This window comes from Enhydra lutris, unplaced genomic scaffold (genome assembly GCF_002288905.1).
Source record: "Enhydra lutris kenyoni isolate GAN:26980312 unplaced genomic scaffold, ASM228890v2 scaffoldscaffold2, whole genome shotgun sequence".
In the NCBI taxonomy this organism is placed as follows: domain Eukaryota; kingdom Metazoa; phylum Chordata; class Mammalia; order Carnivora; family Mustelidae; genus Enhydra; species Enhydra lutris.
The window spans coordinates 61434663-61448295 of NW_019154086.1; the positions used below are offsets into that span (position 1 = coordinate 61434663).

The 13633-nt window shown below is 36.3% G+C and overlaps 1 protein-coding gene across 4 annotated transcripts in view; it reads left to right on the plus strand.

Moving 5' to 3' along the window:
• Nucleotides 1-13633, plus strand: part of LOC111149136 (Cbl proto-oncogene B) — a 216429-nt gene that overhangs the window by 105498 nt on the left and 97298 nt on the right. For all 4 annotated transcript variants that reach the window (XM_022506080.1, XM_022506103.1, XM_022506087.1 and 1 more), the window contains 2 exons: nt 3953-4109; nt 13302-13423. In XM_022506080.1, the coding sequence (XP_022361788.1) occupies nt 3953-4109; nt 13302-13423 (279 nt within the window). The remainder of the gene's footprint in view (nt 1-3952; nt 4110-13301; nt 13424-13633) is intronic.

The window sequence follows — 13633 nt, forward strand, 5'->3', positions numbered from 1 at the left end:
TTTTTTTTTTTTTTTTTTTTTTTTGGTGACAATCTCCTAACAATTTTTGTCTTCCATTCCTTTTATTTTATTTTATTTTATTTTTTTAAACTGCAAGATTTTTCAAATTGGAATACCCAATACACTCTTCTACTTCTGTGGAAGAGGAGAAAAGCCTGGAAGATTTGAGTGACATGTCAGTTGCTGACCTACTGACACCTTTTCAGTTTTGTTTCCGTGTATCTATTTTTATCTGAAAGGACACTCACTCTGTTTTCAAGACAATAAATAAAGTTACTCTTATTTTCTTGGTAAACAGACCAAGACTTCTCATCTAACAATAAAATAATGTATTAAGTTCTTATCTCTCCTGACATGATATGAACAGACTGTTAATCTTTTTCAGTCCTCAAAAGATTTCTGTGTAGTAGAGATAGCAGGTGGAGCACAAATACTGGGCTCCTCCTCCATGTAACACTCCCTTGCTTTCCCTAGACACAGTTTAATTTAGTTATACAAATCTTAGTTGCACACCTTGTTTGTTTTGGGTAAAGGTGAATAAGATACAATTCCTGTTCTTAAGGAGCTACATCTCATGGGGTTTCTAACACATCCATCTTTTTCTATAATAACTTTTGCACATGGCACAACACGACTTATTTACAAGTCTTTACACTTAATTAGATTGTGACTTTATTTATATTTCTATTCTGAACTTACCAAAATGCCTGAACATATATAGTCTTTCTTTGGCAAATTATTTAACCTCCTTAGCCTTCAGTTTTCCCATCTGTATCGTGAAAATAAATATATTATCTGCCTCATGCTATTATTGTGACAAACTCCAGTAATAGATATTATAATAGCATTTGGTGATTGGCGGAAAGAGTAGATAATCAACCAATCAATCAATCAATAAAAATGACATCAATAAATGGCAGCTCTTATTCCTACTGGAAGTTCAAAAATCCTGAAATCATTACTATTTTAAGTGTCTAGCTAACCATTGGCCTTGTATTCCATTCTTTGTGAATTAACAACTACTTGTACTTTTAGTAGATTTTAAAGTTAATTCAACTTGTAATTAAAGTGATTTATAATTCTAAGTGGCAAAAAGGACCGATTAAAGTGTTTTTGGATTGGTGAGAGCTTGAAGCTTTTATGTTCTATTCCTTTTCTTTTCCTTCCTCATTTCTATTCCCAGATCTCTGCCAGCACAATGAAGTTTGTATGTATTTGTGAAACAATTTTCATTAATATTTTCTCTGACTTCATCTCTAGGGAAAGAGAATAGAAACTACTACTCTCTGTTGTTGCTATAGCTTAATTAAAGGTGTGAAAAGCTATCCTCTCCTTCACCTCCCCCCCCGCCCCACACACACATCAGGAAAGAAGGTAGAAACCTGAAATCTTGAAATCCTCTTTGGAAAGTTTAGCTCCTTAGTCCAACAGTCTTAGAACTTTTTTTTTTTTTTTTTTTTTTTAAGAAGTCATTGCACGCCATTTCTGTTCTTCACTCATGAAACCCTCTTCCTTCCCACCATTTTCTATGGTGGGTGGCTCAGCTGATAAAGAAAAAGTATCTGTTGTACAAATTTTATATGTAGTTAGTTAACCAGATAATGCCCTTTCTTCTTAATCCCTGTTAAAACCCTTAATTAAGCTTGTTTGGACCTTTATCACAAGTGAACTGTGAACAAGTGTCATTTACACAAGTACCAGGGAAATGTGGCTTATTCCTTTGTAAATTATTGTTCCAAAGTGGTATGTGAGACTACAATTTTAGAAGTTCATACATTTTTTTAAGAATTTGTTCTGGGAAATCATTGCGTATTGAAAAGAGTTATGATCTGCAAGCGCCTTAAATATTGGGATGAAGATAACTTTTTTATGATAACATATCAAAGGTGTCTAGCCAGTTGATTTACTTTTTATTTTTCATATGCAAGACAAGTTTCTCTTAACATGTGCATACAAAAGTAAAACATAAAATTCTTAAATCAGTAGTTTTTGTATAATTTTTTAAAAATTTGAATATTATGGTTTATGTCCCTTTTATGCATTGAATATTTGAACCTTAATTTGGAAAAGAAAAATGTGCTGCTTAAGCATTACTTTCGCGGTAACTGTAATGAAACTGGACACAATTGCATATTTTCACTTTGCCATAAATCAATAGCCTTCTAACATTATCATAAGAAGTTTTCCTTGTTTTCTTAAAACAGCAGCATTTTGTTAACCTTAATCAGAGCCTGACGTGTGTTTCTTCTAAACGGCGTCTGATGTGGTGTGTCTCTTCGGTTCTCTGTGGTTTCCTGTTTTTTTCATACATAGAGGAAAGCCTTTTGATGTATTCAGCCTCATATTTTTCTTTTTTTTGGTGGTATATCAAACCTAAACTTTCTTATAAAATAGCATAGTATCGTCAGCCTGCCCCACCATTCATTTATTTGTCTTGCCGTAGATCACTCCTTCTCTGAATTCCTCCAGTACTTCCTTGTATATCCCCCCCCCCCCCCCCCAGGTATTTTTTTTTTTTTAAGTATTACACGTCTTATTTCTACCCCGTGTGTATCTTTTTCAGGGACAGATGGTATCGTGTATTTTCATAATTGTATTTATCCACAGTGCCTTAGCAATTATGAGATCAGTGACTCTCAAAGTGTTGCCCCCAGATCAGCCAGCAGCGTCAGCATCACTTGGGAATTTGTTAGAACTTTAAGTTCTCCAGCCCCACCTCAGTCATAGTGAGTTAGAATATCCTGGGTTGCGGACCAGCAATTTCTGTCTTAACAAGCCCTTCAGTGATCCCTATGAATGCTCAAGTTTGACAGCCACTGCAGTAGATAATTACTGAATGAATATGTAATTGTACACTTATGGCAATGCTTCACTGGGAGGATTAGTATAGCATAGGGCCAATGTACTCCATTCTGCCCGAGTCTTTTACTTCTTAAGAGATACTAATAAAGAAAAACCTAAGGCTTAAATATTTATAATCTTATAAGAGGGTATGTATAGCTCTTATGATGTCCTATTGTGAAAACAGCAGCTTAAAATTTTAAAAACGTGAATGATTTCTTTCTTTCACCTATTCAGGAGTAGGCATTTAACATTCTAAAAGGAGGAAAATGAACTAAGGGAGGAATAATGAGTATTACTTATTTTCATGGTGGGTTAGGAGGTGGTGAGTGTCAGAAACTGGTCAGGTGGAGGACAGACTGGGAGACTTCCTTGGATATCATTTTTTTTCCTCTTCTAAATTTTTAAACTATGTAAATGTGTTACTTAATTAAAATTTTGCTGCATGATATTTAAGAAAAATAAAAAGTTTTGAATAAATATGTTTCTATATGCTAGCCAGTGTTGTCGGTTAAACAATTTAAAATTTCCCTTTGTATTAATACAAAAAGTTAGATAATGCACTCTTTTTCTGCAGAATACAAAGGGGGTAATGGCTAAAATGCCTTCCTGACTTTCCACCTGAGCTTTCTCAAAATGGTGGATTACTCTTTTGTGCCATGAATAAAGAATTCCTATTATTGTGTGCACCCGTAGTCTTAGAGTTATTTCAAGGAAATAAAGAGGGGGAAATTTTAACTTGATTCAAAGGCAAATGATCTTATGTACACAAGGGGTCAGACACATAGAACTTTGACCTCATCCTTTCTTTTGGATGTATTTTTGGAAATATCTTGATAGCCAAGGATTGTTTGAGAGAGAAATTGACTTAGATTTTTGTCCCATTCTTAGCAAATGGAAAATAAGCCAGTTAGCAAAACCCATTACCGGTGTTCTAAATTATGAACACCTATTAGTCTTTTTTGTCAACTATTTGTCTTTTAGTACAAATGCAATTGATTATATTAATGTTATGATTGAACTGTGCTGTTTCAGTGGAAGCTAGTCTTAAATGACACTTGATTCAATTCCTTTATTTTTTTATTTTTTTATTTTTCTTTTCCTTGCACAGAACTATTGTACCATGGAAAGTATTCAGACAGTGCCTTCATGAGGTTCATCAGATTAGCTCTGGCCTGGAAGCAATGGCTCTGAAATCAACAATTGATTTAACTTGTAATGATTACATTTCAGTTTTTGAATTTGATATTTTTACCAGGCTTTTTCAGGTAAGCTTCCTACGTGCTTCATCCTTTCCTCCCTCCTGATCTCCCTCCCTGTGTGTGCATGGGAGGTGCATGGGTTCATTTGTGTGTACGTGTGTATGTACAGCTCTCTCACAGGCACAAACATATGAGAAATCATCTCATTTTCAGTAGTCTCTAATTTTGAAGTCGCTGGTGTAAGTTTTTGGTCAGTGCTGTATGTTGAGGGCTTAAGTTCGAAGGACCAAGTGGTATGAGGCTGGTGATTGCTTGTGAGCTTTGAGAAGATTCAGGCAGAAGAGCTTGGTTTCTGAATTTCCTATTTAGTTTTTCATTTGAATTTGTCTTTTTAGCCCAGTGGCTAACAGAATGCAAATTTTACAGGTGGGTGTTTGCTGAGGTTGTATCCCAACTTCTCGAACCCTTTGTCTCCTGCATTCATTTGGTGAAAAAGGAAATAGTAAACTTGGCAATAAAGAGTAAATTTATCAGGTTCTCTATAGGAGATTCCAATGGTGTGTATTGTTTTACAACTTATATTGCTCATTCAATCATATGTTATAAACATTTTTTCATGTCAGTAAATCTTTTTCATTAATAAAATTATTAATTTTCATTTGCTACCTAATAGTCCATCAAAATAGTATGTCATTGATTTAACAAATTCCTCTTTTGAAAAATTTAGGTTTTGTTTTTGTTTTTCTTTTCTTGTTTCTTCACTAATATGTATGACTGTGACATTAACCTTCTAGTCCTGTTGTTTTTATTTTTTAATCTGTCCTTTATAAATTTCTTCACAAAGCTTTTCAGAAGCAAGTGTCATTGAATGGTGAAAGCTGGATGCTATCATTTTATTCTTTTGTAGCTCTTCATGGAATTAGATATGAAGACTTGAAATTTGTGTCTTGAATTTGACCCTGCCACTAAATTGTATATCATCTATGACATTCAATTCAAGTAGTCACACAATGAAAGAATTCCACTTAAAATCTTTATGATTGTAGTAATATAAATTCTATAGTAAGTGGGGTAAATTGATCAGAAAACAGACCTGCTTGTATTCTGATGCAATTTTTTTTATTATTTTAGTCTGTAGTAAGATTTATTCTGTTTGAAACATGCTTTCAACAAATTTTGGAGTATAATATTGGTTTTCATGTTTCCCATGTTATAAGAATTTCCCTTCTCTGATTTATGATGCTCCTTGGCATGAGTTTGCAAGGATCTGGTGACTGATTTATGTAAGAAAATCAAATTGTGTGGGATTAACTTTTAATTTATGAAAGGACCTGTTAACAGAAGGCAAATTAACTCTTGTCAACCATACTTATAGAATACATTTTATTTTATTACAACTTTAAGATCATAATTCTACCTGGGTGTATAGGATAAGAAACTAGATTAATGATTGCAGAAATTGTGCTTTTTGCTTTTTTTCAGTTTACACTAGTTTCATGATTATTCCCTTGGTATATATAGGCACATCTAGGAGATGCTGCAGGGTCATTCAGTTCCAGACCAGTGCAATAAAGTGAATATCACAATAAAGCAAGTCAGAATTTTTTTTCTTTTGGTTTTCTAGTGCATCTAAAAGTTATATTTACACTATACTATAGCCTATTACATGTGTAATAGCATCATGTCCTAAAAAAGCAATGTATACACCTTAATATAAAAATACTTCATTGATAAAAAAAAAAAAAAGCTGACCATCACCCGAGCTTTCAATGAGTTGTAATCTTTTTGCTGGTGGAGAGTCTGCCTCAGTGTTGCTGACTGCTAACTGATCAGGGTGGTGAAGGCTGGAGTGGTTGCAGCCATTTCTTAAAATAAGACAACAATGAAGTTTGCTGCGCTGATTGATCTTCTTTCACTAACAGTTTTTCTGTAGCACATGATACTGTTTGAAAGCATTTGACCCACAGTAGTACTTTCAGTATTGGAGTCAATCCTCTCAAACCCTGCTGCTGCTTTATCAGCTAATATTCTAAATTTTTTATTGTCATTTCAGCAGTTTTCACAGCATCTTCACCAGGGGTAGATTCTCTGTCCAGAAACTGTTTTCTTCACCCATTCCTAAGGAGCAACTCCTCAGCCGTTAAGGTTGTTATCATGAGATTGCCGTAATTCAGTTCCATCTTCCGGCTCCGCTTCTAATTCTAGTGTTCTTGCTGTTTCCACCACATCTACAGTTACTTCCTCCACAGAAGCCTTAAACCCCTCAAAGTCATCCATGAGAGCTGGAATCAACCTCTTTCAAACTCCTGTGAATATTGGTATTTTGACCTCTTTCCATGAATCACAAATATTCTTAATGGGATCTAGAGTAGTGAATCCTTTCCAGAAAGTTTTGAGTTAACTTTGCCCAGATCCATCAGAGGAATCACTATCTAAGGAAGCTATAGCCTTACAAAATGTATCTTTTTAGTAATAAGACTTGAGGGCGCCTGGGTGGCCCAGTGGTTGAGCATTAAGCTCTTACTTTCGGTCCAGGTCATGATCTCATGGGTCATGAGTTGGAGCTCTGCCTCAGGCTCCACACTCAGTGGGGAGTCGGCTTCAAGGCCTCTCTCCCTCTACTCCTCTCATGCTCTTTCTCTCTCTTTCAAATAAAAAAATCTTTAAAAAAAAATAAAAAGATTTGAAAGGTGAAATTATTCCTTGATCCATGGGCTGTTGTGTTGACAGGAATGAAAATAATTAATCTCATTGTACATCTCCATCAGAGCCCTTGGATGACTGTGCATCAACAACAAGCATTGATATTTTTGAAAGGGAGCTTTTGCCTGGAGAAGTATGTCTAAAAATTAGGCTGAAACTCTTCAGTAAACCAGTTTGTAAACAGGCGTGTTGTCATCCAGGCTCTGTAGTTCCATTTCTAGAGCACAGGCAGAGTAGATATAGCATAAATCTTGGGCCCTAGAATTTTCAGAATGGTAAATGAGCATGGACTTCAACTTAAGTCACCAGCTGCATTAGCCCCTAACAAGAGAGTCAACCTGTCCTTTGAAGCTTTGAAGCCAGGAACTGACTTCTCTTCCCTAGCTATGAAAGTCCTGGGTGTCATCTTCTTCCAACAGAAGGCCATTTAATCTCCACTGAAAACCTCTTGTTTAAGGTAGCCACCTTCATTAGTGGTTATAGCCAGATCTTCTGGATAACTTGCTGCAGTTCTACATCAATCAGCACCTGCTGCTTCACCTGGCGCTTTTATGTTACGAAGATGGCTTCTTTCCTTAAACCTCATGAGCCAACCTCTGCTGGCTTCATACTTTTCTTCTGCAGTTACCTGACTTTCTCAGCCTTCCTAGAATTAAGGAGTTAGGGCATTGCTCTAGATTAGGCTTTCATTTAAGAGAAGGTTATGGCTGGTCTGGTCTGCTCTCCAGACCAGTGAAACTTTCTTTGTATCAGCAATAAGGCTGTTTTGCTTTCTTATCATTTGTGTGCTCCTTGGCCTAACACTTTTCATTTCCTTCAAGAACTTCTCCTTTGCTTTCACAATTTGGCTATTTGGTGCAGGAAGCCTAGCTCTCCGTCTGTGTTGTCTTTCAGCTTGCCTTCCTCGTTCAGCTGAATCATTTCTAGTCTTTGATTTAAAGGAAGCTAAGTGTGAGGACTTTCTTTCACTTGAGCATGTAGAGGACATCGTAGGGTTATTAATAGGCCTAATTTCAATATTGTTGTGTTTCAGGGAATAGAGAGCCCGAAGAAAAGGAGAGAGATGGGGGAATGGCTGGTCAGTGGAGCAGTCAGAACACACATTTATGGGTTACCTTTAACATCTTATGTGGGTTCAGTTTGTGATACCCCTGAAAATTTATAGTAGCAACATTAAAGATCACAGATTACTATAACAGATATAATGATGATTTAAATATCTGAGATATTTTAAGAATCACCAAATATGGCATGCAGGGGTGGCTCAGTCAGTTAAGTGTCTGACTCTTGACTTTGGCTCAGGTCATGATCTCAGGGTCCTGATATCAAGCCCTGTGTCTGGGCTCAGTGCTCAGTGGGGAGTCCGCTTGAGATTCTCTCTCCCTATCCCGCTGCTCCTCCCCCTGCTTGCTCTCTCTCTCTCTCAAAGAAATAAATGAATCTTTAAAAAAAATTTACCAAAATAATGTCAGAGACTTGGAGTGAACAAATGCTATTGGAAAATGGTGCATGATAGAATTGCTCAGTGTAGGGTTACCATAGACCTTCAGTTTGAAAAAAACAAAAACAACAACAATAAAGTATCTGTGAAGTGCAGTAAAGCAAAGCACAATAAAATGAGGTATGCCGGTGTACGCCATTAGCTTACTCTTCTCAATGATTTTAATGATACATTTTGTAAAAAGATTATGTTAGCCGATACTATTTTTATAGTATTTTATAATACCATTTTATAATAGAACCTCTCCTTTCTGTAAAGGTTTTTGATAATTTTACAAATAGTTCATTTCACATAACACAAAGACATTTAAAGTAGTAGAAGTTTTGTTTCTTTCCCTTGTGAAAGAAGAGAAAAAAATTATTTTCCTGCCTTAAACCTAACTGTTCATTCTAGGAAGAGTGTGTTTTTTATGGGGAGCCTGGATGACTTTTTAAATGCTAGAATGCCTCGGTTATATGTGAAAGTTATGCGGGCACCTTAATGTTGGTTAAACACTTATCCCAACTGTTATTTAATATGTGCACATATTTTCTTATAAGCTGTTTCATTTAAAAACAGTGCAGGTAATCTTAATACTCTTAAGTTATGTGTGTCTTATTTATGTTTCCTGAGATGAGAGGAAAAGAATCATTTTAAGTAGAGTTACCATGAAAAAATTTTTTTATTTATTTTTTGTTATGTTATGTGAGTCCCCGTACAGTACATTATTAGTTTTTGTTGTGGTGTTCTGTGATTCATTTTGTGTGTGTAACACCCAGTGCTCCTTGCAATACATGCTCTCCTTAATACCCATTACCAGATATTTAAATCATCATTTTATCACCCATCCTCCTATCCGCCTCCCCTCTGAAACCCTCAGTTTGATTCCCAGAGTCCATAGTTCTCTCATGGTTCATCTCCCCTTCTGATTCCCCCCCCTTCATTTTTCTCTTCCTTCTCATCATGTCCTCCATGCTATTCCTTATTTACCACAAATAAGTGAAACCATATGATAATTGTCTTTCTGTGCTTGACTTATTTCACTTAGCATAATTTCCTCCAGTCCCTTCCATGTTGATATAAAAGTTGGGTATTCATCCTTTCTGATGGCTGAGTAATATTCCATTGTATTTATGGACCACATCTTTATCCATTTGTCTGTTGAAGGGCATCTTGGCTCTTTCCACAGTTTGGCTATTGTGGACACTGCTGCTATGAACATTGGGGTGCATGTGGCCCTTCTCTTCACTACATCTGTATCTTTGGGGTAAACAGCCAGTAGTACAATTGCTGTACTACTCTATAGTAGGGTAGAGGGTAGCTCTATTTTTAACTTTTTGAGGAACCTCCACACAGTTTTCCAAAGTGGCTGCACCAGCTTGCATTCACACCAATGGTGTGAGAGGGTTTCCCTTTCTCCACGCCTCCAACATTTGTTTCTTGCCTTGTCAATTTTTCCTATTCTAACCAGAGTAAGGTGGTATCACAGTGTGGTTTTGATTTGAATTTCCCTGATGGCTAATGATGATGAACATTTTTTCATGTGTCTGTGAGCCATTCATATGTCTTCTTTGGGGAAGTATCTGTTCATGTCTTCTGCCCATTTTTTGACTTGATTATTTGTTTTTTGGGTATTGAGTTTGAGAATAACAAAACCAAAAAATACCTGTGGACCAAACATGCCTAGTCTCTTTTATTTTTTTCATTTTTTTTCCTGTCTCTTTTAAAGGATATAATTGTGGAAGTAAATGAAGAACTCTCATTAGCTCCGTTACACCTCTGTGATTCTTCACTTCTTTTGGTTTCATTATTCAGATGCTTTAACTAATCATACACGTACCTTAAAATTAGTTTCATGCATAGAAAAGTAAATGTATTAACTTTTACTGATATTTTATTTTTATACAACTTTAAAAATTGAGTAGTAGGTTTTCTTAAGTTATAATTATGCATCCTGTATGAAAAATATTTTATGAGTACTGTAACTGGATGAACATATATTCCTCTGCTGTCACAGTGGTGATGGTTCATTAGCAGTGAATTCTAACACCTCTAAGTTGGTGGTAGTGGGGTATTTAGCAGAATGGGCTCTGAAAGTGGGTGAGGTACATGCTCAAGATTGGAATCTCACATAGCAGAAGGGTTGGAAGAACTCATCACTGGGGACTAGGAGATGAAGTTGAGAATTGTCTGGGAAATGAAAGAAGGGAAGAAAAGACCGTAAAGCTGGTTACTAGTTACGTTCTTTTCCTTGCTTCCCTTATCCTCACATTCTGCCAGAACTTGAACAAATGCTGGGAAGTCATTGGAACAGTCTTGCAATGGCTACCTCCCTCATTTCCTCTTTCTTCTGCCTTTAATCTTCTCTTTCTCCTCTCCAGGTAGTTCAGAGATGCTGGGATTGGCAGGTGCTAAAATCCTGGAACGGAAATAGGGGGATTTTGCTTCTCTCTTCCCTCTCCCTGGGGCTGTTGCTCCCCTTCTCCTTCCATTTCCCCACTACTAGAGAAGATTGGGTTACTGAGAAATGGGGCAAGAGATCTGAGGGGTGGTGGCATAAGGAATATATGATTTGGGGGAATCTATTTGTGACTATGGAATAGGGAGCAAAAAAAGAAGAGTAAAGTCACCTGTTACAGCGAGGAATAAGAGAGTGGATCTGGACAGATCAGTCCAGACCCCTCATTTTTTTTTTCAGACCCCTCTTTTAACAGAAGTTATAAGTCAGTAAAGGGCTATTCTTGAAAATAGTAGTATTTTGGAAGAATGGAATAGCTTCCTCAATTCACTCAATTTCTGTAGTCATTTAAGAATCTCTAAATAATTTTGTGTTAGTGGGTGTGAAAACATTTCCTTTAATCTAAAAACAAATCGCAAAAATATTCTTATTCTCCAAAGCATTTTATTTTGCCTTCTTCAAGCCATTAGTTGGCAAAATTCTTTAAGCAAAACAAAACTAAAAAAAAAAAAAAAAAAAAAAAACCAACAACAACACGTAACTACCATGTGTTTCTGAATGTGGGTTGCATTCACTAGAAAAACAGGACACAGACTCTTTCTATTACACAAGTATTTTTGTAGTTAGAAGCTAGCCCTCTGGATTATGTACCAAGAAATGGTTGCTTAATACTGTAGCAGTTGGCTCAGAACTACAGTTTCTTTTTTTTTTTTTTCAGTTGTATTCCGATCTTCACATTGGTTCTCTGTGAAGTTCAGCATGTTTTTAAACAACTCTTCCATTAGTTTTTGTAGACTTTATGGAAGTGACCCAAATATTTTATATTCTCTCCATCCTTGTTCTTTGTAGATGGGGAAGTAGAACAAAACAAAACAAAACAAAACCCATCGCCTCTACTAGCAGTTATTTCTCATTAAAAAAAAAAAAAAAAAAAAAATAAGATAAAAATAATATATATATATAATATAATAAATATATTCCAAGTATTGTTTATGTAATTTTTAGTCATGATTTTAGATGAAAATTAGAAACACGTTCCCCCCACCACCACCACCAAATACTTGGACACAACCTCTCGTAATAGTGTCCTCCAGAGCTCCTTTTTGCCCAATTAGATATTTTAGCATGCCGGGGGAATACCCTGAAGGTTTTTCTTGTTATGTCAGAAAAGGTTAAAGAACTCTTCATTACTAAATCTTTCTTTCCCTGTTATCCTCATCTCAAGAGATATAATCCTTGAAGAATTCTGCCTTGTGAATCTGAAACTTGCTTAACAATGAGGAACAAGTCTCAAAGCAAACAAAAGCAAGAGCCCTCTACCAATGATCATATCTAGGATAACCACTTCAGTAACGCTCACTTGGCAACATCAAATACCTTTTTTCTTCTTTTCTATAGAAGATATGAGTTAATAATCTGGCACATCAGATAAGAGTATGCTGCCAAGTCCTTGGAATAAATGTAGCTTCAGCCTTATGTTCGAGATGATTTATGCACATCCTCAAGCAAAACTGTCTATCACTGACTGCCTTTTTTTTTCTTGCCCTGGTAACTGGAGGGGTAACTGAGCACCTGAAAGAATGGTACAAACTCTGTGTGTGTTCATTTGTGTATTTCTGTGTAAGATCTTTAACGTACTCACTACTAAATCATAAACCTTCTGTAATTGTGCAAGAGTTAACCAAATGTGAGCCCAGTAGTATGTTACCATGGAAAGAATGGTAGGTTGGGACCCAAGGCCTTTTAAACAAGTTACTAGTTAGAGGAGCTTTTCAACAATTACACCTCCCTGATCACTGTATTCTGAGACTGCATCAGTGCTGGTATCCCTTTGGTGAGCAAGACAGGCACGTTCCTTATTCTCATGTAGCTTCTGGTTAATGTGTGACCAGTGCCAAATCACTTACATTCCTGGTATAACTTCTTGTTCTATAAACTTAGATACCTTAAAGGTACAGAGGTGAACAAAACAGACCACGGGAGATAAGAAATGTGATGAGAGCTAACAGTTTTCAATAGAGTGGTCTGAGAAGGCTTCATTGAGGAAGCAACACTGGAGAGCAATCACTTAGGTCATTGGAGGAAGAATTCTGGTAGAGGCATCAGCAAATATAAAGACTCTGGGGCAGGGGAGTACCTTTGTTTTCAAGCCCACTACAAAGAAGCCAGGGTGCCTGGAGAAGAGGCAGAAAGTAGAGAAGTCACAACAGATGGGGAGGAAAGGGAACTGGGCATCAATCCTGTAAAGTCCTTTTAGACCACTTGTAAGGACTTTGGCTTTTACTCAAAGTTAGAGGGTTTTGAACAGAAAAGTGATGTTTTATGTTTCAGAATTACCACAAATGCTGTGTTGGGAATAGAGTTTGTGATGAAAGTATGTAGTTTTTCTTTTTGTTCTCTGTATTCTGTCCTGTTTTCTGCCTAATATTTCTCTAAAAAGAGAGCAAGGTATTGCATGTTTGCTGTTAGATGGTAAAGGTTGACCTTAGCTACCGAAGCTCAGATTCACTTAAAAAATATCTAGGAGATTTCAGTAACTATATTAAATGATATGTTGGGGTATAATTGGTGGTTGATGTTATCTAGATAATATCTTTTCATTTATTCATATTTTTAGCCTTGGGGCTCTATTTTACGGAATTGGAATTTCTTAGCTGTCACACATCCGGGTTACATGGCATTTCTCACATATGATGAAGTTAAAGCACGACTGCAGAAGTACAGCACCAAACCTGGAAGGTAAGACTGTTCAGCAGCAATATTATGTGGTATATCTAATGAGGAAAAGTCCTCTCTTGTTCATTTTTAAGTAAATCAGTAACACCCATGGGGGCAGAGGGAAGAAAATGCTAATAGACCACATTCTTAATTGAATCCTTTTAATCCATTCATTATGCTTATACTGAAACTCTGTGTTCATGTAGTGAAGGAGGATATGGTCCCATGTAA